General features: G+C 40.7%; 1 protein-coding gene across 1 annotated transcript in view; it reads left to right on the top strand.

Annotated features, from left to right (window-relative positions):
- Positions 1 to 24,717, top strand: part of LOC120977111 (3-galactosyl-N-acetylglucosaminide 4-alpha-L-fucosyltransferase FUT3-like) — a 117,384-nt gene extending 92,667 nt beyond the window's left edge. The window contains exons 2-3 of the mRNA XM_040404884.1: positions 11,207 to 11,386; positions 23,623 to 24,717. Of these exons, the coding sequence (XP_040260818.1) occupies positions 11,351 to 11,386; positions 23,623 to 24,717 (1,131 nt within the window). The 5' untranslated portion in view covers positions 11,207 to 11,350. The remainder of the gene's footprint in view (positions 1 to 11,206; positions 11,387 to 23,622) is intronic.
- The last annotated feature ends 617 nt before the right edge of the window (positions 24,718 to 25,334 follow it).

Here is a 25,334-nt window from a genome sequence, read left to right as displayed (position 1 = left end):
TTGACAACTTTGTATAAAAAAAATGTAAAAGTTGTCATTTACAGAGATATTTCTCACACACAGTATGGGTATATGTAAAAATACACCCCAAAACACATTGCCCTACTTCTTCTGAGTACGGCGTTACAACATGTGTGACACTTTTTTGCAGCCTAGGTGCGCAAAGGGGCCCAAATTCCAATAAGTACTTTTAGGATTTCACAGGGCACTTCTCACGCTTTAGGGCAAGTGTGCGCACAAGATCAGGCCTGATCGGGCGAACACTGCATTTTTTGTAGAGCCTAAGGTGACCCTAATGTACTGATATAGATCTGATTGCGATCAGTCTTGATCACTTACAGATACTATATTGTACTAATGCTGATTAGCGACAGCGATGACGCTAATCAGCGACTAATCAGTGACTGCAGTGCGGTGGGCTGGGCGCTAACTGCCTAACAAGTAGCTAACTAACTGGCGGGGATAAGGGACCCTTAGGCCCCATTCACACGTCCGCAATTCTGCTCCACATTTTGCAGAACGGAATTGCGGACCCATTCATTTCTATAGGGACAGACTTTGTCCCGCTCTGATCCGGAATTGCGGATCTGCACTTCCGGGTCTGCACTTCCGTTCCGCAAAAATATAGAACATGTCCTATTCTTGTCCGCAATTGCGGACAAGAAAATGCATTTTCTATATAGTTCTGGCAATGTGCGGATCCGCAAAATGCAGAAAGCACATTGCCGGTGTCCGTGTTTTGCAGATCCGCGGAACCGTGGATCCGCAAAACACATACGGACGTCTGAATGGAGCCTTACAGGGGGGTGATCAATGACAAGGGGGTGATAGGGGGGTGATCAGGGAGTCTGTATGGGGTGATTAGGGGTTAATAAGTGACAGGGGGAGTTTGTGTAGTGTCGTGTGGTGCTTGGTGCTACTTACAGAGCTGCCTGTGTCCTCTGGTGGTGGATCCAAGCAAAAGGGACCACCAGAGGACCAGGTAGCAGGTATATCAGACGCTGTTAACAAAACAGCGTCTAATATACCTTTCTGATGCGATTTTTTAAACATCTACAGCCTGCCACCGAATGATCAGCGCTGGCAGGCTGTAGTTTAACTTCAGAGCGAAATCTCGGGTCTCACGAGATGACGCTAATAGGCGTCGCTGAGACCTGAGAGCGCTGCAGCCCGGACCTCTATGGGCGTTACAGTGGCGGCAAGCGGTTAATTGTAATAATGAAGACCCCACTGTATAGACAGTCTGCATTGTTAATAGTCATGCCGTACCTTTAATTCACCTTTAAACAGGGCCTGTACCTACTTCTCCAATCCCAGTGCTCTCCTGCCCTACAGGTAGGAGCCCTTCTTCTGCCATCTGCTTTGCTTCCTTTTCCACATCATCTAATATCGCTGAGAATATGTTATCAGGAACATCCAGCTCCTCCTCTCCTTGCATCCCACTGACTTTTCTAGGATATGGAGACTTTGAAGGATGATTTGGAAGAAGTAAAGCCAGCAAAAGATGAGGATGGTCATCACTAAGACCTGGCCCCTCTAAGGGGTGCAAATTGGGTGGTATTGGTTGGCACGCTGGCACTGGAATAATAAAGGCTTCCATCTTATTGGTACTGAATTACATATCTTAGTTTAAGGCTGATGTAGGAATAATTATATATAGTTATAAAAAATCAATAGATAAATAGATAAAACGCTGAATAAGTCTCCCTGCACTCTCCCTGTAGTCTCCCCACCGTCTCCCTGCACTCTCCCTGTAGTCTCCCCACAGTCTCTCTGCACTCTTTCTGCTCCCTCCCTCTCCAATATTCTTCTATTAATTATTTTGAGCAACACTGTGCCTAGCGCATGAGCGCTTGCCACATCAATGGCGGAGACTGCGCAGGATGAGGGTTTTATAGGGCTGTGACATCACAGGGGATGGCTATCTGCGGATTGGCTGGCTGCACAGCATTATGGGTGATCTTGCATTCCTAGGTTTGTCTCCTTTATACTTAGTTTTGTTTTGTAACACGTGAGGCCGCCATTTTAGGAAAACTTGATTCATTACACCATGAAGTGGTGTTTCGAATGCTTCGCTTCACTTAACACTAATGAATAACATACAGTAGGCTAACATGTTCTAAGTAGAGAAACAGGACAGTAGAGAAACGTGAAAGATAGCATTCAAGTCGGTAAAATTGGGATTTCGTATTGCATTCGGTCCTAAAATTGTTAGGACTTGTGATATATTGTTAAGCTGTTGACGTGGATGACATTATCTGCTCAACTCTCTTTGTAGGTTATAAAGGTAGGACAAGCGTCAGTTGCTGAGGAAGTTGTGCGTCAATCAATCAAAAGTATGGTCTACCGTGCTAAAGTAGTATATATGAGGTTAATTTTTTTTTATATCGTGGCTACACCAGTGCTCTACAATAGGTTCTTTTATGATGATTAGGATTTATTACCAGCTACATTTCCTGATTCTGTTCTCTGAGGAGACTTCCAGCCTTGCTACACTAACTGCAAGCAAGTGTAAAGCGCAGCCATCGTGCAGAAATAGGAGAAACATCTACATCCTAAACTTAGAGGTATGGTATAGCCCACCATAGACATATACAATGTGTGAGATATTCGCTATCGACCCATGGTCTATACTCCATTGGATAGATTGATAGAAGACAAGTAGTTTGCTCCCTGTAGTCCACATCACCATATAATCAGACCTTATAGGATACCATATTTTACTTCAGTTCACATTTAGCTTGAAGAAAAAAGGACGGATATTAATCTTGGGGATAGAACGAGAAAATCACACAGATCACATTTCACGTCTCAGTTCTTCAGTACAAAGGTAGGAAATTGTATTGCACAATAATTAGGGTGACCATAACTTGGTTTTCAAAAAGAGGACACTTGGGGCAGGGAGCGCTCATTTATAATAGTGCCCCCCCCCATCTTCTTTGAGAATCCTAGACATTTTTAGTAACTTATAAATCCTGGCCAAAACATTTTTTTAGGTCCCAGAGAGAGGACATGTCCTGGAAAAAGAGGACGTATGGTCACCCTAATATTATTGTCTGTGTAGTTGTAGTTAAAATATGTATTCAGAGGGAATACGGTGGCTCTCCTGTGTGGGCAATATGCAAGGTGCACATGTCTAAGCTGACTCACCCAGTCAGAAAAGGAAGACGTATAGGAACATAGGAACATAGGGGAGTTTGGAAGCGCTTCCCAGGGCTTGGATATTCATACGCGTTTCGAAGGATTGCAGCCTTCTTCATCAGTGGTCATTGATGAAGAAGGCTGCAATCCTTCGAAACGCGTATGGTTATCCAAGCCCTGGGAAGCGCTTCCAAACTCCCCTGCACCATCAGGCTGCCTCCATCCATTGACAACACCGGGAATTAAAGCGCACGCTAAACTACCGCACGTGGCAAGAACGCCAGACACAGTCAGCAGCCCTCTGACCAGAGGAAAAGAAAGCAACATTCGCATCGACAGACCAATCCACAAACAGCAGCCCTTCGCGGTCATCGGATCCATCTGCAACCGCGCTGCCGGCCCCGTCTATCCATAACCGCACTAAGCATCCCCAGCACACAGAGGATCCTGCGCGGAGACACTCACATAGAAGAACTGACGATCCTCCAGAAAGGTAACAGCGACCAGATAGCCAATTATAGGTGGGACGCCACCAGGCACTGGTTCGCTGAAAATAACTTTCGCATAGCTGTGTATACACGTACATCGGATCTGGAATGCTGCTGATATATTCTTTTAAACCTGTCACAATTTAGATCTTTTTACTAACTTTTTACTTATTTTAATCAACTGAATCCATCTCAGACTATTATCTATACTTGTCTAATATTTAAAGTTCTACATACCATGATTCTGGACTTATAGTGCCCCCCCCCCCCCCCCCCCCCACACCCTGTTTTATCATCACATTTTTACATTATTTTTCTTTTTCTTTATTCATTTATCCATTCATCTATTTTACACCACCCACTCCTCTCCCTGTACATTGGGAGTGACCTATATTGATAACGTTTTTATCACTACCCAAATAAATATAGTTTTTATCATATACAAACTATCCCTTGTCCTTTGTTGATATCTGCTGGTGACCTCATATAGAGTGCCTGTCTTCCTATGTTCCTAAAATATGTATTCATTGAATGTTAAAGGGGTTGTGTCACTTCAGCAAATTGCATCTATCATGTAAAGAAAGTGAATAAAAGACACTTACTAATATATTGTAATTCTCCATATTGCCTCCTTTGCTGGCTGGATTCATTTTTCCATCTCATATTTCACTGCTCGTATCCAGGGGTTATGACCACCCTGCAATCCCACAGCGGTGGTCGTGCTTGCACACTATAGGAGAAAATGCCGGTCTCTCTTTCGATCTAGAAGGAAAGTTGCTGTGTCGGTTCATTCACAATACGATTCCAACTCAAGATGAACCTTCCTCGATAAAAGCAATCCTTTATTAACTTCTTCATGACCTGGAGTCTTTAATTTTATTTAATTTTTTTCATTTTTTACTCCTAGACTTCCCAAAGCCATAACTTTTTTATTTTTCTATTTACGTAACTATAGGCTTGTTTTTTGCAGGACAAGTTGTACTTTCTAATGACATCATTTATGGTTGCATAAAATGTGAGGGAAGCAGGACAAAAATTCCAAATGGAGTGGAATAAAAAAAAATATAACAAGTCCAGCACAGTTTTATGAGTTTTGTTTTTACAGTGTTTGCAAGGAAGTAAAATTCACCTGTTGCTTTCATCCTCCGGGTTAGTACAATTACAACGATACCACGTATACATAGTTTTTCTTGCTTTTCAATACAAAAAAAAAAACTTTCTGGAAAAAAAAGTATTTTTTTCTGAGCATTGGCAACATTTTTATTTTTATGTGTACAGAGCTGTGATAGGGCTAATTTATTTTGCGGGGTGATCTTGCGGGTGCAGCTTTCAATGATTACCATTTTGGGGTGTGTATGACTTTTTGATCACTTTTTATTTAAATTTTTTGTTGGCGATGAAACAACCATAAAAACAGAAAATTAGCTATTTTGACTTTTTTCTGTTTTGCTGTTTACTGTATGGATAAATATTTTTATAATTTAATAGTGCGGGTATTATTGTACTGGGCAATACCCATGATGTTATTTTTTTAATTGTTTATGTACTTTAATTTTGGGGAAGGGGGGATGATTTTAAAATTTATATATTTTTTTATTTTACATCCAGCACTCTGCCCTGCCTCCATGCTGGATGAGACATTGGTGTACATTTTGGCCAAAGCGTAATAAGCCACTCACCACGTCAAGGTCGCCTCATTTGAGTGGTCCCTAACACTAGTTCCTACCTGTTTATGGGCCATGACAGCCACACAAAGTCCAGGGAATGCAGGTCAGCATGCAAGCCAAGCACACTCTGCTTTTAACCCCGTCCGGTGCCATTACAGCTTTCATCGGATCCAGGGATGCAAGTACCAACATACATGCTGAGCCCACCATATACTTCTCCTAGAGCCAAATGGCCACTGGTAGGTTCTATACAAGCAGACTCAGACTAAGTCTGCTTGTATAGAACCTACCAGTGGCCATTTGGCTCCAGGAGAAGTATATAGTGGGCTCAGCATGCATGTTGGTACTTGCATCCCTGGATCCGATGAAAGCTGTAATGGCACCGGACGGGGTTAAAAGCAGAGTGTGCTTGGCTTGCATGCTGACCTGCATTCCCTGGACTTTGTGTGGCTGTCATGGCCCATAAACAGGTAGGAACTAGTGTTAGGGACCACTCAAATGAGGCGACCTTGACGTGGTGAGTGGCTTATTACGCTTTGGCCAAAATGTACACCAATGTCTCATCCAGCATGGAGGCAGGGCAGAATGCTGGATGTAGAGTGCGATCACATTTGCATTTTCCGTTTGTATATGTATTTCGCCATAGTGATGTGCACCTACATACGGGTTGTGCTGACTCAATCCCTCACATTTTTTTATTTAGTTTAATATTTTTTAAAACCTTTTTCCCCTTTTGTTTTTACACTTTGTATAAAGCATACAGTGTAGAGCTGTGTGTGTATAAAGCATACAGTACAGAGCTGTGTGTGTATAAAGCATACAGTGCAGAGCTGTTTGTATAAAGCATACAGTGTAGAGGTGTGTATAAAGCATACAGTGCAGAGCTATGTGTATAAAGCATACAGTGCAGAGCTATGTGTGTATAAAGCATACAGTGCAGAGGTGTGTGTATAAAGCATGCCATGCAGAGATGTGTGTATAAAGCATACAGTGTAGAGGTGTGTATAAAGCATACAGTGCAGAGCTATGTGTATAAAGCATACAGTGCAGAGCTATGTGTGTATAAAGCATACAGTGCAGAGGTGTGTGTATAAAGCATACAGTGCAGAGGTGTGTGTATAAAGCATGCCATGCAGAGATGTGTGTATAAAGCATACAGTGTAGAGGTGTGTATAAAGCATACAGTGCAGAGCTATGTGTATAAAGCATACAGTGCAGAGCTATGTGTGTATAAAGCATACAGTGCAGAGGTGTGTGTATAAAGCATACAGTGCAGAGCTATGTGTGTATAAAGCATACAGTGCATAGCTATATGTATAAAGCATACAGTGCAGAGGTGTGTGTATAAAGCATACAGTGCAGAGCTGTGTGTATAAAGCATACAGTGCAGAGCTATGTGTGTATAAAGCATACAGTGCAGAGCTCTGTGTATAAAGCATACAGTGCAGACCTATGTGTGTATAAAGCATACGGTGCATAGCTGTGTGTATAAAGCATACAGTACAGAGGTGTGTGTATAAAGCATACAGTGCAGAGCTGTGTGTGTATAAAGCATATAGCGCAGAGGTGTGTGTATAAATCATACAGTGCAGAGCTATGTGTATAAAGCATACAGTGCAGAGCTGTGTGTATAAAGCATACAGTGCAGAGCTGTGTGTATAAAGCTTACAGTACAGAGCTGTGTGTATAAAGCATACAGTGCAGAGCTATGTGTATAAAGCATACAGTGCAGAGCTATGTGTATAAAGCATACAGTGCAGAGCAGTGTGTGTATAAAGCATACAGTGCAGAGCTATGTGTATAAAGCATACAGTGCAGAGCTATGTGTATAAAGCATACAGTGCAGAGCTATGTGTATAAAGCACACAAAGCAGAGCTATGTGTGTGTAAAGCATATGCTATGAGCAGGATGTGGGGTATACACACTGACGCTAAATTATGCAATGTCTGAGTCAGGTGCAAATAATAGTCTATGTTTGTTTGTGACGCCAATTGCAGCGTGCGCAGGGTACAATCACAGGGCCCTTTAAAGGTGTTAAAACTCATGTCTCAGGTTAGGAATGCCAGAGTGGTGTAATGTCTCTGTATGGTAGTGGTAATTGTGTCAATGGTGTCTCCTACCTGGGTACGGCTGGACTCCTGGCTCACTTGCAATAAAATGAGTGTAGTAATAGGAGGAGTAATAGAGGGATTTTGCAGTAGAAATTGAGATCCAGACCTTTGGTAAAGTTCAAACTCGTCTTTACTGAGGGTAACTTTCATCCAAGCAAGGTACAGCTTTAGTCTTAGGTCCCTGCAGGCTTTTAGCAATGGTTGGCAGGAATTTATCTTCTGCTCTATTAACCTGGAGCTTACAGGAAAAGGACGTCTGCTTTGTAGCTCTAAACTGTGGCAGGAATTTGGCTTTTACACTTTCTATCTTCTGCTTTATGGGGACTGACTAGCTGAGGAGGAATATGACTTCTCCTGCGTCTCTGGACTTTATTCACAGTTAACTTCTCAGGGTATGCTTTCTTCCTGGAACTGGAGGTTGTCTGCTGTTTCATCCAGCTGAGGCTGCAGGGCTCAGGCTGGGGATTTGATCAATGTCTCAGCCGAAACAAGATCCTAGCTTGGTTTCCTATATCAGGAACTCCTGAACTTTATCACACAGCCTTCCCCAACAGGGGTGGCTGGCACACTGACTCTAACTTCCTTCTCCACCCAAGCTGCAGGATGTGGGGACAGCCCACTCTGCTCACAGAGGGGGAGCTAAGCTGGAATGAACTATTCCAGCTTAGAAATACTAAACTGTAGCTAACTCCTTACTAACGCATTGCTGCCACCTGCTGGTGAACATGGAAAATTGCAACAATAAACATTTAACATGGTTTATAATGCACAGTTATGAGTGACATAATGTATAATCACATCAGATGACAAGGTTAAGGCTCTTAAAAGATTGTAGCGGGGTAGAAGAGTTTAGTAACACAACTCTGGGGTGTTACACATACAGTGCAGAGCTGTTTGTATAAAGCATACAGTGCAGAGCTGTGTGTCTATATAGCATATAGTGCAGAGCTATGTGTATAAAGCATACAGTGCAGAGGTGTGTGTATAAAGCATAAAGTGGAGAGTTATGTGTGTATAAAGCATACAGTGCAGAGCTCTGTGTATAAAGCATACAGTGCAGAGCTGTGTGTCTATATAGCATATAGTGCAGAGCTATGTGTATAAAGCATACAGTGCAGAGCTGTGTGTATAAAGCATAAAGTGGAGAGTTATGTGTGTATAAAGCATATAGTGCAGAAAAGTGTTTGTGTATAAAGCATATAATGCAGAGCAGTGTATGTGTAAAGCATAAAGTGCAGAGCTGTGTGTGTGTGTATAAATTATACAGTGCAGAGGTGTGTGTATAGAGCATACAGTGCAGAGCTATATATGTATATAGCATACAGTTCCAGTGCTGTTATTTAAACCATACAGAGCAAAGGTGTTCGTATAAAGCTTAAAGTGCAAAGCTGTGTGTGTATACAGCATACAGTATAAAGGTGTGGGTATAAAGCATATAGTGCAGAGCTGTGTGTGTATAAAGCATACAGTGCAGAGCTATGTGTATATGTAACGCACCCTAGTGGCATTACAACTCCTACGCCCTGCTTCTATCTGTGAATGCTAATATAATGTTATCTTATGCATTTATTTTCAGGTCCCTAGACACTGTGCATTTAATGTGCCTGGTTCACCAGCAGGTGGCAGTAACTATGGCAGAGCTACACTTAGAGAGAATGGAACTCACCATTCCATTCTCCCCTCCTTTCTTGTTCAGAAGTGGGCCAGTCCTGTTTGCTACCAGAAGGAGGTAGGGAGTTCTGGTGTGTTCTGGTTGAGACTCCATGTTGGAGCTGCCAGTATTCTAACCTATTCCCTGGCATAATCCAGAGTCAGACTACAGAGAGAAGTTGCAGCATCTTGCAGAAGCAGAGATTCCATTTAAGTCTGTTAGTACAGCAGAGCCAAAGAGAAACCGATGTAGTAGAGTTGAGATTGTTTGCCTGCCAGAGTTAATGCTAAAGCCTGATGGAACCAAGATAAAGTCTGTAAACCTTTTGTAGAAACGTTTATGCAAAGTAATGTCTCTATAAATAAAAATAAAATCTAAAAATTAAATAAAAGAAATAAAAAAGTACAAAAAGTTTACCACTGTGTGAAGTGGGCTCAATTCACTGCCCAGACTACACCAGCAACAACCTGGTGATAGATTAACATTGTGGAAAAGGTATATAGATGACTGTCTGATAATGTGGGAGGGTGAAGAACAAGGGTTAAAAGACTTCCTCAATGATATAAATAATAACAGCTGGACCCTAACTTTTACGAGCGAGATTAGTTCTGAGTGTATCAACTTTTTAGATCTTACAATATTTGTGCAGGACAAAAAAATGTAAAACAAAAACCTTTATTAAGCCAACTGACGTCAATGGGTACATTGACATAACTAGCTGCCACCCCAGCCCCTGGATAGCTAATATCCCGAAAGGACAAGTTATGCGCATTCATAGAAATTGTACGGACAGAGAGGACTACAGGGAACAAAGTGGAACTATGATAGAACGGTTTGAAGAGAAAGGGTACAAGGACGCCTTAATAAAGATCAGGGATATTGTAGAAACAAGAGATAAAAAAGAAAAAAGATATAGGGAGGAAAACTAGAAGGACTTTAGGTTCACTTTTTTTTACCCAGTTTAGTGCAATCATGGGGCCATTAAAAAACTCGCTACCGAAGAATTGGTTAATTTTAAAAAATGACCCAACTCTGGGGGACATTATCCGTGACAAACCTGAACTTTTATTTCGAAAAGCACCTAATTTGAGGGATGCTTTGGTGCATAGCAATATCCCTATGAAGGTTGAAAAGAAAGAAAAATATCAATTTACATGGTGCAGTTTCTGCATCGCTTGTAGGAACCGCACCATGGACGATAAAAAGAAAAGGAACATCCAAAAGATAACATCCAAAAATGGTAAGATCTATGACATTAAAGGAAAAATTACTTTTGAGCCTATGGGGGTAATATACCTTCTGAAATGTCCCTGTGGGTTAATATACATCGGGAGGACCATGCGCAAATTAAAAACAAGAATTCAAGAACATATGAACAACATTAAAAAAAGGTCTCGAAACCCACAGTGTGTCCATGCATTTAAAAGAAAATGCATGTCAAAAACCTAAAGGGATTGTGGTTTGCAGGGATAGAAAAAGTTAAACAGAATTGGCGAGGTGGAGATCCGGTGGCGTCTATTAATCGCCGGGAAGTAGAATGGATTTTCAGAATGCGGTCTTTGCAACCGGATGGTCTGAACATCGACTTTGATCTGAAACCCTGCCTGGTAGAATAGCTGGGAGTAGCGGAGTTTAGTAGCGGTGAATGAATCAGAATGGGAATCCTCATGGCTAGTAAGAATCACGGGGTGGACTTTTTTAGGATTTGATCCATGATGCATAAATATAGCGAAACAATGTTAGGTAGTTAATTTGGTTATCTTGGATTGTGGGAATAGTAGAATTTAATAATGAATGAAGCTGTTGTATTGTTTTAAAATAAGAGATTATGTCTAAAGAATGTTATTATTTACATATTTTATGGAATTTAAGAAAATGGGTGTTTTAAATGGAAGGGGGTAGGAGGAGTATGTATATTTTCTGTCATCCCAGACCCATATGAAAAGAACGCCCATATGTGGGTGTAACATTCGCTCCTTATGAAGCTATCGTGGCGAAACCTGGGTCGGGCGCTCTTGTAACTACGGACAACTTTGATGCTTTGTTCAATGTCTACTGATTATATACTTTTATGAGTATAATAAAACCTAATTCTATACAGAAAATGGATGGATCTTCACTATGTGCCTTAACCTTTATATCCACAGAAGAGTTGTTTTGTGAAGACCATCCTTTAGTGGAATCTCGATGTTTGGCAGCACTAGAAAACTGATGTATCCTATCCTTACTAATACTCGGAGAATATAGCCAAAGTGAGGCAGCGCGACTCCTTCGTTGAATTGACATTGTTTATGCAAAGTAAAGCTGCCATTGAACTTCATCACAAGGTCTGGACTTAAACATTTCTTCAAATCCCTCAATTGTTCATCCTATTTGCCTGCATCAGAGCTAACCCCTAGGGTTTCAGCGTATCCAGGTAGGAGCACTGGGACACGTGCAAAAAACATTACGGGACATTATAGGCCAACCTATATCACTCGGCCATTCCTACACCTAGGTACCAACACTATTTCTTAAAGGGACTCCGTCCCATTGTTGCTTCAATGAAACTGGTGTCACAAAACATTTATTTCATCTTAAAGGGACCCCTTGCGGACCACTGTTGTTGCATATAAAGCATACAGTGCAGAGCTGTGTGTATAAAGCATACAGTGCATAACTGTGTGTGTATATAAAGCATACAGTGCAGAGTTATGTGTGTATAAAGCGTACAGTGTAGAGGTATGTAAAAAGCATACAGTGACAGCGACATATAGGGCTATGGGTAAACGGAGGATAGCCGATGGGAACAAACAGCCAGTAACAACACACTGCATTGTCAGATTTTTTTTTTTTTCTTAAAATGGTGCAAAATTATCCCTTTTTGGTGGCAGATGCCTTCATCTGTCTTCTGACTTGTAAAATGGTGCCCTCTCCAGCCATTCTGAGGGTTAACTTTTAGATCGGTGGTGGTCCACTTAGTTGGAATGGGGCCCTGTACCCCCAAAATTAATAAAGTGGCAGGTTGAGCGTGCACGCTGACACTTCCTTTGGATTCTTTGGGACTGTGGGAGATAGTAGAGTACAACATTTGGTTATTTCCAGCAGACCCATAAAGATGACTGTAGAGTCAGTGCTCAACCTGTCAACCATTTATTTTGGGAGTTCCCATGGTTGGTGAGGGTCCCAACAGTCATATTATCATCAGCCTAAGAGTTAACCCTTATCCATTGGATAGGGAATGACTTTGTCTAACTGAATACCCCTTCGAGGCTTGGAGAACTCATTTATACCATATTGTCACACTTCGGTGTGGGAGGGAAACCTGCACCGAACATAGGAGGGAAAGGGGTGAGGGGAAAAACCCTGGAAACTAGAGAATGGAGCAGGTCACCTCCTAGAGAAACCCTAATCAGTCCTGACTGACTGCAAGTATGAACTGACCCCGAAGGTAGGTGAGTTCATACACTGGAACCTAATGTACTAACTCACCCTGTGGGACCCTGGTACAAGAGACAACCTGTTCCTCCAAACGGTAGGATGAACAGGAGTCTCCCTCAGGCCTAAACACAAATGACAGGGAAAAGAGCAACACAAGTAAACCAACACAATAAACAAAAGGGGAAGAAGACACTTAACTTCAAATGGCTATGGAAGCACATGAACTCCACCGAAATCCAAACACCAACACTCCACAACAAGGCTGAAGCTATTAACCGCACAGCATGGTGGGAGAAGCCACAATAAATAGGGAAGATAAAACGACCACATAAGCAACACCTGAAGCAAGGGGTGTGGCCATTACCAGAAACAACACAGACACTAATAGGTCCACAAGGAACCTGTCAGATCAAACCACGTGTTGCCAGTCACACTGATCTCCTGGCACCTGTCACGGGAAAGTCTGTGACACATATAGGGGATATATAACTTTGCATAGCAGTTCTATCACTCTCTTTTCATTATTTATGGGATTTTTTGGTCAGTTGTCATGCATTCTTCTATATGTACATTTACGTAGATTATGATGTTTACATAAGATATACAAACCGGATTCCAAAAAAGTTGGGACACTATACAAATCGTGAATAAAAACTGAATGCAATGATGTGGAGGTGCCAACTTCTAATATTTTATTCAGAATAGAACATAAATCACGGAACAAAAGTTTAAACTGAGAAAATGTACCATTTTAAGGGAAAAATATGTTGAATCAGAATTTCATGGTGTCAACAAATCCCCAAAAAGTTGGGACAGGGCCATTTTCACCACTGTGTGGCATCTCCCCTTCTTCTTACAACACTCAACAGACGTCTGGGGACCGAGGAGACCAGTTTCTCAAGTTTAGAAATAGGAATGCTCTCCCATTCTTGTCTAATACAGGCCTCTAACTGTTCATACGTCTTGGGCCTTCTTTGTTGCACCTTCCTCTTTATGATGCTCCAAATGTTCTCTATAGGTGAAAGATCTGGACTACAGACTGGCCATTTCAGTACCCGGATCCTTCTCCTACGCAGCCATGATGTTGTGATTGATGCAGAATGTGGTCTGGCATTATCTTGTTGAAAAATGCAGGGTCTTCCCTGAAAGAGATGACGTCTGGATGGGAGCATATGTTGTTCTAGAACCTGAATATATTTTTCTGCATTGATGGTGCCTTTCCAGACATGCAAGCTGCCCATGCCACACGCACTCATGCAACCCCATACCATCAGAGATGCAGGCTTCTGAACTGAGCGTTGATAAAAACTTGGGTTGTCCTTGTCCTCTTTGGTCCGGATGACATGGCGTCCCAGATTTCCAAAAAGAACTTTGAATCGTGACTCGTCTGACCACAGAACAGTCTTCCATTTTGCCACACTCCATTTTAAATGATCCCTGGCCCAGTGAAAACGCCTGAGCTTGTGGATCTTGCTTAGAAATGGCTTCTTCTTTGCACTGTAGAGTTTCAGCTGGCAACGGCGGATGGCACGGTGGATTGTGTTCACTGACAATGGTTTCTGGAAGTATTCCTGAGCCCATTCTGTGATTTCCTTTACAGTAGCATTCCTGTTTGTGGTGCAGTGTCGTTTAAGTGCCCGGAGATCACAGGCATCCAGTATGGTTTTATGGCCTTGACCCTTACGCACAGAGATTGTTCCAGATTCTCTGAATCTTCGGATGATGTTATGCACAGTTGATGATGATAGATGCAAAGTCTTTGCAATTTTTCGCTGGGTAACACCTTTCTGATATTGCTCCACTATCTTTCTGCGCAACATTGTGGGAATTGGTGATCCTCTACCCATCTTGGCTTCTGAGAGACACTGCCACTCTGAGAAGCTCTTTTTATACCCAATCATGTTGCCAATTGACCTAATTAGTGTTAATTGGTCTTCGAGCTCTTCGTTATGATCAAATTTACTTTTTCCAGCCTCTTATTGCTACTTGTCCCAACTTTTTGGGGATTTGTTGACATCGTGAAAATTGGAATCAACGTATTTTTCCTTTAAAATGATACATTTACTCGGATTAAACGTTTGATCTGTCATCTACGTTCTATTACAAATAAAATATTGACATTTGCCATCTCCACATCATTGCATTCAGTTTTTATTCACAATTTGTTTAGTGTCCCAACTTTTTTGGAATCCGGTTTGTATACTGAGTCTACTAATCAAAATAATTTAGCCAAGAACATAAGTATAAGACCCTTAAAACTATACATTTTAATGTATCAATCTAAAACCTATTGCCCAAACTATGATTGGAAAAGGATGCCGATCAATAACCCTGGTATTACAAAAATAACACAAATCAAATAATGAAAACAACTGTATAAAGAGGAGCGGGCCGGGGTCCCGGGGGAGGGTAACAGACTGACTCTAGATGACCCTGTTGTACCCCTTAGCCCAGAGAAGAATCCTGATGGTAGAGACTCTCTGTCCTCGTTCCTAAACTAGATTACCCTAAATTACCCTAAAGGTGTATTGGGGGTAGACAACCCCCAAGACCCAGACGCATTTTTCCTCAGCAAAGTGGGTTCCTCAGGGGGTCAGGATATTAGGTATAGTGGTAAACAATAAATAAATTGCGATAAGGTAAATCATATAAATAACAAATGATACAGTGAGGTGGCAAAGATAGACAGACAGAATGATAGATACTACTATCTGTCTCACTGTTAGGAGGTCAGCCGGAGTGATATTCACAGCCAAATACTTGACCTCCAAACTTCAGATGTGTGCCACCCCATGCAGATGCCTGATACTGTGGGCATTCTTCTATATGGCTCACTTACCAGTCTTTAATGGAAAGAAATCCCACTGATCAATCGAGGACTTCGCGATCCAGCTTCCTTGCTCTCATGCCATTACTTATCTTCATAGTTATACATTTAACTGCTTTTTATGCCTCTTTATAGAACTTGTTTGATGTAATCTTTGAATATTTTTATGAGTCACTTTTTTCTTGACATAATATTTTTGCTATAAAAAATGCATACAGTTACATCCTTTCTTCTATAGGCTTAGGATTTAAAGAGAATGTATCCTGTATTTAATGGGGCTGTCTGACCTCCCCCCCCCCTACACACACACTTGTCACCTGTAAAGAGAAGCTTACTTACCTGCTTCCCACTTACCTGGCTCCCCGTTCCTTGTTTTCCTGGCCTGCGATGCTCCACTGTGCTTCCTTGGCTGAAAACATGATGCAAAGGGAATCGGTCTCTGCCACGGCCAGTGATTGTCTGCAGGTGATGTCAATCCAGATGTTTTCCACGAGATAGCCCAGCAAAGCATCAGATGCGTCAAGGCAAAGAAGCGGTGAGCCAGTGTCGGGAAGCAGGTAAGTAAGCTTCCCCTTAGAGGTCCAGCCAAGTTGGGGGTTTGCAAAAAAAATTAAAAATTCTTGAACAACTTTTAAACGCCAACAAAGAGGTATAGACTTTGTTGCAGAAGGATCATGGTTCCCAGAATAGTCAGCAGTTGGTGGAGAACTATGAGAACAGCACTGACAGTGCTGGTCATGATGTTTCCTTTCTATTTCTGGACAACTCCTTTGTTTTAGTTTTAATAAATTAAATTCAAGTGTTTAATAATGTGAAATAATGTGTTTTTAACTTGTTTATAGTTATATACCGGTAGTTAGTTTAAAAAAGACACAAGTCTATCAAGTTCAACCAAAAATGTTATATAATTTATTTTTTATTTTTAAAAACTTCCCTTAAGGGTAACCATTTTCTTCTTACATTTTCAGTGGAGATGATCGAAGTATTAAAAAATTTGATTTGGCTGCTTTGCCAAATTTAAAAAATTTCCCAAAAATTTGCTTTGTGACAAAATATTTTGTCCCGAAGCACATTTCTTTGTAAGTAGTGGGTGCAATGACAGGGAGCTGCGATTTCGCCACTCCCCATCATTGTACCCCTCAGATGCCGTTTTCAAAGCTGAACCCGGCATCTGACAGTAATAGTGTAATTAAAAAAATATAAATTAAATCACACTTACCTCATTAATTTGCTCGCAATGGGCCAGCCCCACCATCTTGATTGAAGATAAAGTGTGAAATCTCATGCGGCCTGTGATGACGTCATCAAGTCAGCTGGCGTGGTGAACTCATACATCACCGCGCACGGGATTTCATGCAAGATCTTCAATCAAGATGGCGGCTGGTCCTTCGTGAGCAAATGGATGAGGTGTTTTTTTTTTTTTGTTTTTTTTCACAATTTAAGGGAAAATTATCCGCTAATCGAATTTTCCCTGAAATTTGGATCAAAGTTCATGGACTTCAATTCGCTCAACACTAGTTTTCAGTATAGATAGTACAGCAGGGTGTGTGCACGTTATTCCAGGTGCAATGAAAAGTCAGTAAAGTGTCCATCATCGAATACAGCAATAAACAGTTAGGAGCAGCACATCAGTATCTCAATCTGGATTTTCAGAGTTGCAACAGCCAATCAAAGACTCCTGATCCATAGGAGTCAATACGATAAAGTCCACAAAAAAAGCGATGGCAGCATCTCCAATCCAACAGGTTTTATTCACACGTGGTGCATAGAACAATACAAAAGGTCCACAAACAGCAACGTTTCGGCTACATAGTAGCCTTTTTCAAGCTATTTTTGAAGTGTCAGGCAGGAGTATATAAAGCACAATTAGACCCACCTCCCATATCAATCTACCAATAACGCGATATATTGCGTTATTGGGTAGTGTCATACCAACGACGTCATGTGCTCAGCCGACCCACATGACCTGCAGGGCCATAACAGCTAAGTCATTTACTTCAATCCGACCCACATGACCTATAGCCCCGATCACTTGACCTACTCATATCGGAGGCGTCATTGTTACCATACCGGCTCACCTACTCATATATTATATTTCTCCGAATCCATCGGAGTCTAAAAATTTGAGTTTAATAGATCTTCTCGCTTGCTAGGAAACTATATACTTTCTAAGGGATGTGTCATAACATCACTGACAGAAATTTCTTTATATTCGCTGATTTATATCTCGCTTGATGGGGGAATCAGGTGCACTCCAGACTTCATCTATAAAACACAGATAAAAAACATATTAAAATCAAAACATTAAAAACACCTTCAAAAATCAGACCCCTATTACACATACACTCACCTAAAGAATTATTAGGAACACCATACTAATACGGTGTTGGACCCCCTTTTGCCTTCAGAACGGCCTTAATTCTACGTGGCATTGATTCAACAAGGTGCTGATAGCATTCTTTAGAAATGTTGGCCCATATTGATAGGATAGCATCTTGCAGTTGATGGAGATTTGAGGGATGCACATCCAGGGCACGAAGCTCCCGTTCCACCACATCCCAAAGATGCTCTATTGGGTTGAGATCTGGTGACTGTGGGGGCCATTTTAGTACAGTGAACTCATTGTCATGTTCAAGAAACCAATTTGAAATGATTCGAGCTTTGTGACATGGTGCATTATCCTGCTGGAAGTAGCCATCAGAGGATGGATACATGTTCTCATTCTGTTTACGCCAAATTCGGACTCTACCATTTGAATGTCTCAACAGAAATCGAGACTCATCAGAGCAGGCAACATTTTTCCAGTCTTCAACAGTCTAATTTTGGTGAGCTCGTGCAAATTGTAGCCTCTTTTTCCTATTTGTAGTGGAGATGAGTGGTACCCGGTGGGGTCTTCTGCTGTTGTAGCCCATCCGCCTCAAGGTTGTGCGTGTTGTGGCTTCACAAATGCTTTGCTGCATACCTCGGTTGTAACGAGTGGTTATTTCAGTCAACGTTGCTCTTCTATCAGCTTGAATCAGTCGGCCCATTCTCCTCTGACCTCTAGCATCCATAAGGCATTTTTGCCCACAGGACTGCCGCATACTGGATGTAAACCCTAGAAATGGTTGTGCGTGAAAATCCCAGTAACTGAGCAGATTGTGAAATACTCAGACCGGCCTGTCTGGCACCAACAACCATGCCACGCTCAAAATTGCTTAAATCACCTTTCTTTCCCATTCTGACATTCAGTTTGGAGTTCAGGAGATTGTCTTGACCAGGACCACACCCCTAAATGCATTGAACCAACTGCCATGTAATTGGTTGACTAGATAATTGCATTAATGAGAAATAGAACAGGTGTTCCTAATAATTCTTTAGGTGAGTGTATATGACTAATACCTATAATTAAATACCACTCACATTGAACTCTATATTTAATCCATATGGTTGTAGAGCTTTCAAGGTAAAGACCCACTTTAATTCTAGCTTCTCTATCACCACCTCTCCTCAATACTCCAACAGAATCAATCACATGAAATCTGAGTTGATTAATTGAGTGTCCATATTCCACAAAATGTTTTGGCACCGGTTTGTCCATCATCTGTATTATACATAAAGTCTGGAGTGCACCTGCTTCCCCCATCAAGCGAGATATAAATCAGCGAATATAATGAAATTTCTGTCCGTGATGTTGTGACACATCCCTTAAAAAAGTATATAGTCTCCTAGCAAGCGGGAAGCTCCACCAAACTAGAATTTTTACACTCCGATGCATTTGGAGATATATAATATATGAATAGGTGGGTCGGTATGGTAACAATGATGCCTCCGATGTGAGTAGGGCAAGTGATCGGGGCTATAGGTCGGATTGAAGCACATAACTTAGCTGTTATGGCCCTGCAGGTCATGTGGGTTGGCTGAGCACATGACGTAATTGGTATGAAACTGCGGGTCACATGGGCCTAAGCGATGCGATCATGTGACCTATTTCGGAGGCTGGACGCTTGCAGCTCTTTCGAAGCATGCGCATTATGATCAGGGGAACGCCAGGATGACATGGGAGCTCGCATGGTGGGGTGCCCAGCTGCAGCCATCCTTACAGAGGCAATGGGTATATCACTGAATGGTGAAAGGTGATGACGTCTATGATATGTATAATGCCCATTGGTGGTTTTAATTAACACAGGTAATAATATGTTGCAATATATCGCGTTATTGGTAGATTGATATGGGAGGTGGGTCTAAGTGTGCTTTATATACTCCTGCCTGACACTTCAAAAATAGCTTGAAAAAAGCTACTATGTAGCCAAAACGTTGATGTTTGTTGAACTTTTGTACTGTTCTATGCACCACGTGTGATTAAAGCCTGTTGGATTGGAGATGCTGCCATTGCTTTTTTTGTGGACTACATCATCTAAGACAGTCTCCTGGACATACATAAAAGAGCGAGTGGCAGTGGAATTGCATACAGAGGCTTACTGTGTGTATAGTATTGCCGTAATGTCTTAACTAGGACTCCAGCATCACAATAAAGCTGTAATCTAAATCAATCTATTAACCCATATATATAATGAGATGGCACTGCTGACCATGCCCCAGTCTACACAGTAAAGCTGAAAAGAATTCTGAAGAAAACAGGGAATGTCAGCCTATTGGGGTTACTCTAGTGGCCATATTTAAGACTTTCTTGTATATGAATAGTCACATAAAATACAAAAAAAAACCATGTAAAAACATGTTGATAATGAAAATATAAATTAAATATTAGGCCATAGTGAATATATTGATATATTCTTCCAGTGGTTCCACAATATGTGGGAGGTGCTGTCTGACAGCTAAAAGTCAGTTGAGTATTATATAATTAAAGAATTTATCATTGATTACAAGTCTACTGGTTTGTGCCTATGGACCCTATGCAGACCTATATTATGCCATGGTTACAGACTACAGTGGCCTTTGTGCCCTGGGGGTTGGCCTTCTGCCTTTAGTAAAGGGATGACACCGTGAGCACTCCTCACATTTGCCATCCCAGAAAGGTGAAGTTGGTCGAGGGTACCATTCTAGAATCCTGCAGTGACCGAGCAGAGATATTTGGGTGTCATAACATGTACCCCAGCAACTATGCAAAGGGCCTTTGCAAAAAAAATGTTTGGGTTTTGACACCTTCGAGAGAAAAGACTGAGGAAGCCAGAAGAAAAGGAGACATTTTATTTAGCTATGACCGTTAGCCAGAGACATAGCTATAGCCAAATGGGAACATACAACAGAAGACAGAGCCACACCAGCGACCTTGAGTCTGTCAGCCTCCGAGAGGTGAATTCTGGAGGACTCTAGGTAGAGTCTGGGGCAGAAACCGAGTGGAGAGCCATCTGAGCTGCTAGAAATCTAGTGAGATGAAGCTACAGAGTGGACCCAGACGGGTTGGAAGATGGGTGCTTGAAGTCTAAGAGAGTAAGATACCTAAGCAGAAGCAAGCCCCCGTATTTCATACAGTGGCATCCAGTGAAAAACATACACTACCTGGCAAATATGCCACATTCGGATGGATAAAAAATGTTGCCTGTCTCCAAGATAGCTAGGGTTTCCGCACATGGAAATTGCATGTACTCGTATCTGTGGATATACCATAAAGTTCAAGATGTAATGCTTAGTGATGAGCGGCAGGGGTCATATTCGAATTCGCGATATTTCGCAAATTATTTAGCAAATTCAAATATTCGTTATATTCTACGATTTTTTTAACTCAAAAAATCGGCAAGGTAATGATCGTGTAATATGCGAATTTTCGTAATGCAAATTTTTATTGCGAATTTTTCAACTTTTAGACAAAGAATATTATAGCACTATATTAGCTAAATTGCTCTATATTATTATTTTTTTCGAATATTCGCTATATTGCTATAACTTTGTTTTTTCGAATATTCGTAATATTCTAAAACAAGAATATATAGCAATATAGCGAATATTCGAAAAAAACTAATATAGAGCAATTTAGCTAATTTACTGCTATATTCTTCTTTGTCTAATAGTTGTAATTTTTTTTCTCATCTGAAGTTCAGATTGGAAAAAAAATTACAACTATTAAAAAAAAAAGATTATAGCACTATATTAGCTAAATTGCTCTACAGGGTGGGCCATTTATATGGATACACCTTAATAAAATGGGAATGGTTGGTGATAATAACTTCCTGTTTGTGGCACATTAGTATATGTGAGGGGGGAAACTTTTCAAGATGGGTGGTGACCATGGCGGCCATTTTGAAGTCAGCCATTTTGAATCCAACTTTTGTTTTTTCAATAGGAAGAGGGTCATGTGACAAATCAAAATTATTGGGAATTTTGCAAGAAAAACAATGGTGTGCTTGGTTTTAACGTAACTTTATTCTTTCATGAGTTATTTACAAGTTTCTGACCACTTATAAAATGTGTTCAATGTGCTGCCCATTGTGTTGGATTGTCAATGCAACCCTCTTCTCCCACTCTTCACACACTGATAGCAACACCGCAGGAGAAATGCTAGCACAGGCTTCCAGTATCCGTAGTTTCAGGTGCTGCACATCTCGTATCTTCACAGCATAGAAAATTGCCTTCAGATGACCCCAAAGATAAAAGTCTAAGAGGGTCAGATCGGGAGACCTTGGGGGCCATTCAACTGGCCCACGACGACCAATCCACTTTCCAGGAAACTGTTCATCTAGGAATGCTCGGACCTGACACCCATAATGTGGTGGTGCACCATCTTGCTGGAAAAACTCAAGGAACGTGCCAGCTAGATGAACAGTTTCCTGGAAAGTGGATTGGTCGTCGTGGGCCAGTTGAATGGCCCCCAAGGTCTCCCAATCTGACCCCCTTAGACTTTTATCTTTGGGGTCATCTGAAGGCAATTGTCTATGCTGTGAAGATACGAGATGTGCAGCACCTGAAACTACGGATACTGGAAGCCTGTGCTAGCATTTCTCCTGCGGTGTTGCTATCAGTGTGTGAAGAGTGGGAGAAGAGGGTTGCATTGACAATCCAACACAATGGGCAGCACATTGAACACATTTTATAAGTGGTCAGAAACTTGTAAATAACTCATTAAAGAATAAAGTTACGTTAAAACCAAGCACACCATTATTTTTCTTGTGAAATTCCCAATAAGTTAGATGTGTCACATGACCCTATTCCTATTGAAAAAACAAAAGTTGGATTCAAAATGGCCGACTTCAAAATGGCCGCCATGGTCACCACCCATCTTGAAAAGTTTCCCCCCTCACATATACTATTGTGCCACAAACAGGAAGTTAATATCACCAACCATTCCCATTTTATTAAGGTGTATCCATATAAATGGACCACCCTTTATATTCTGTTTTTTTTCGAATATTCACTATATTGCTATAACTTCGTTTTTTTGAATATTCGTAATATTTTAAAACTAGAATATATAGCAATATAGCTAATATTCGAAAAAAACGAATATAGAGCAATTTAGCTAATATAGTGCTATAATCTTCTTTGTCTAATAGTTGTAATTTTTTTCTCATCTGAAGTTGAGATTTGAAAAAAATTACAACTATAAAAAAAAAGATTATAGCACTATATTAGCTAAATTGCTCTATATTCGTTTTTTTCCATATAAATGGCCCACCCTTTATATTCAGTTTTTTTTTCGAATATTCACTATATTGCTATAACTTCGTTTTTTCGAATATTCGTAATATTCTAAAACAAGAATATATAGCAATATAGCGAATATTCAAAAAAAAAAAAAGAATATAAGCAAAATTCGCAAACAACACTACTCCTAAAGTCAAGTATATTGCAGCCTTCTTATTGGCCCACAAGCTAGAAGCAGGGAGGGATCATGTGTACTGATTAAAAAAAAAAATCGAATATAAAAAAATATAAAAAAAAAGGGAAAAAAAATCGAATATTCAAAATTACGAATATATATCACTATATTCGAAATATTCTCAAATTTTCGAAGTACCTATATTCGCGATAAAAATTCGAAATTCGAATATTCGTGATCAACACTAGTAATGCTCCTCTAACATATTATCCTCATTGGCATAAAAGTATTGAACTATGGGTCCAAATACATATAGATGCAGCAGAGTTAACAGTCACAGTCATAATGCATTAACTAGCTGTGATAACTCACCAAGTGTGACTGTTAACTCTGCTACCTCAGTACATAAACCCAATGTTCTATTCGTTAATATTTAGATTCTAGTTGCACAGCTGGACATGCTATTTAACTAATTTTGCTAATTTTAGTTTATTTTATATGCCAGTTTGCATGAAACATGATTGAAATCTAACAATGTCGCTTCTAATTTCTCATTACAGGAAAAAAGTGTATCTGCAATGGGCAATCAATATCCAATCTTCATATCTGTCTTCTTATTCATCATATTCCTTCTTTCATATAACTGGAAACACATTGACCATTATTTCAAATGTCAAAGATGTCCAGATACAACAATGATGCTACATAAAGAGGTCCAAAATGTCACAACAACAACCAGCCCACCAATCATTTCTCCACCAAAAGAAACTCTTCTCCTGGTTTGGAACTGGCCATGGGGGGCCAGATTTCCTTTAGATAAGTGTGAGACAGAATATAGAATTAAGGGGTGTAAGCTATCTGCAGATAGAGGTTTGTATAGTGCGGCTGATGCAGTCATCATCCACCATGCAGATGTTATGGGCAATAGAAATGCATTGCCCCAACAGCCAAGAAATCCTTATCAACGTTGGATATGGCTCAACTTGGAGCCACCACTAATTATCTCAAACCTGGGCATGCTGGATAATTTGTTCAACTTGACAATGACGTTCCGTCGCGATTCAGATATTTATAATCCATATGGCCATATTGAATCATTAGAAGAATCTCAAAACTTCACTATTCCAGCAAAGTCTAAGTTGGTATCTTGGGTGGTGAGCAAATGGTACCCTGGTATACGTCGTATCGCTTATTATGAAGAGCTGAAAAAGCACATATCTATTGATATTTATGGGGCCAGACATATGAAACTGAGCACAGAGAAGTTTCATTCAACGATTTCTCAGTACAAATTCTACTTGGCATTCGAGAATTCTGTCTATCCAGATTATATCACGGAAAAACTATGGATTAACGCTCTGGGTTCATGGACAGTTCCAGTTGTACTGGGTGCCTCTCGTGAAAACTATGAACAGTATATACCTGGAGATGCCTTCATACATGTTGATGACTTTCCAACTGCAAAGGAACTAGCTGCCTACCTACTTGAATTAGAAAAGGATGATGAGAAATATAGAAAGTATTTCAACTGGAGATCCCGACATAGGGTGAGCCCTTGGAAGGGATGGCCATATTCTTACTGTAAAGCTTGTGAGAAAATACAACAGGGTCCAAGATATCAGGTCATTCGTAGTGTGGCAAAGTGGTTTCTGTAAGATGGGCAACACTGTCTTATGGCCAATGCAGGACCTAGTGGGATAAGACATGACATAGAGGTTCAAAGAACATCATAGATACCATTCCTGTAGTAGTTTTGAGGTGGGACCAGTGATGTGAATGCTGCTCAATAGTAACTGAAATATGGATGCATTCAAGTTCTATTTAACAGCATATACAGTTGCAAGAAAAAGTATGTGAACCCTTTGGAATGATATGGATTTCTGCGCAAATTGGTCATAAAATGTGATCTGATCTTCATCTAAGTTACAACAATAGACAATCACAGTCTGCTTAAACTAATAACACACAAAGAATTAAATGTTACCATGTTTTTATTGAACACACCATGTAAACATTCACAGTGCAGGTGGAAAAAGTATGTGAACCCCTAGACTAATGACATCTCCAAGAGCTAATTGGAGTGAGGTATCAGCCAACTGGAGTCCAATCAATAAGATGAGATTGGAGGTGTTGGTTACAGCTGCCCTGCCCTATAAAAAAACACACACCAGTTCTGGGTTTGCTTTTCACAAGAAGCATTGCCTGATGTGAATGATGCCTCGCACAAAAGAGCTCTCAGAAGACCTACGATTAAGAATTGTTAACTTGCATA

Source organism: Bufo bufo, chromosome 8 (genome assembly GCF_905171765.1).
Source record: "Bufo bufo chromosome 8, aBufBuf1.1, whole genome shotgun sequence".
Taxonomy (NCBI): Eukaryota; Metazoa; Chordata; class Amphibia; order Anura; family Bufonidae; genus Bufo; species Bufo bufo.
The sequence above is the reverse complement of the archived record's forward strand: the minus strand, read 5'-3'. Positions and strand labels throughout refer to the sequence as shown.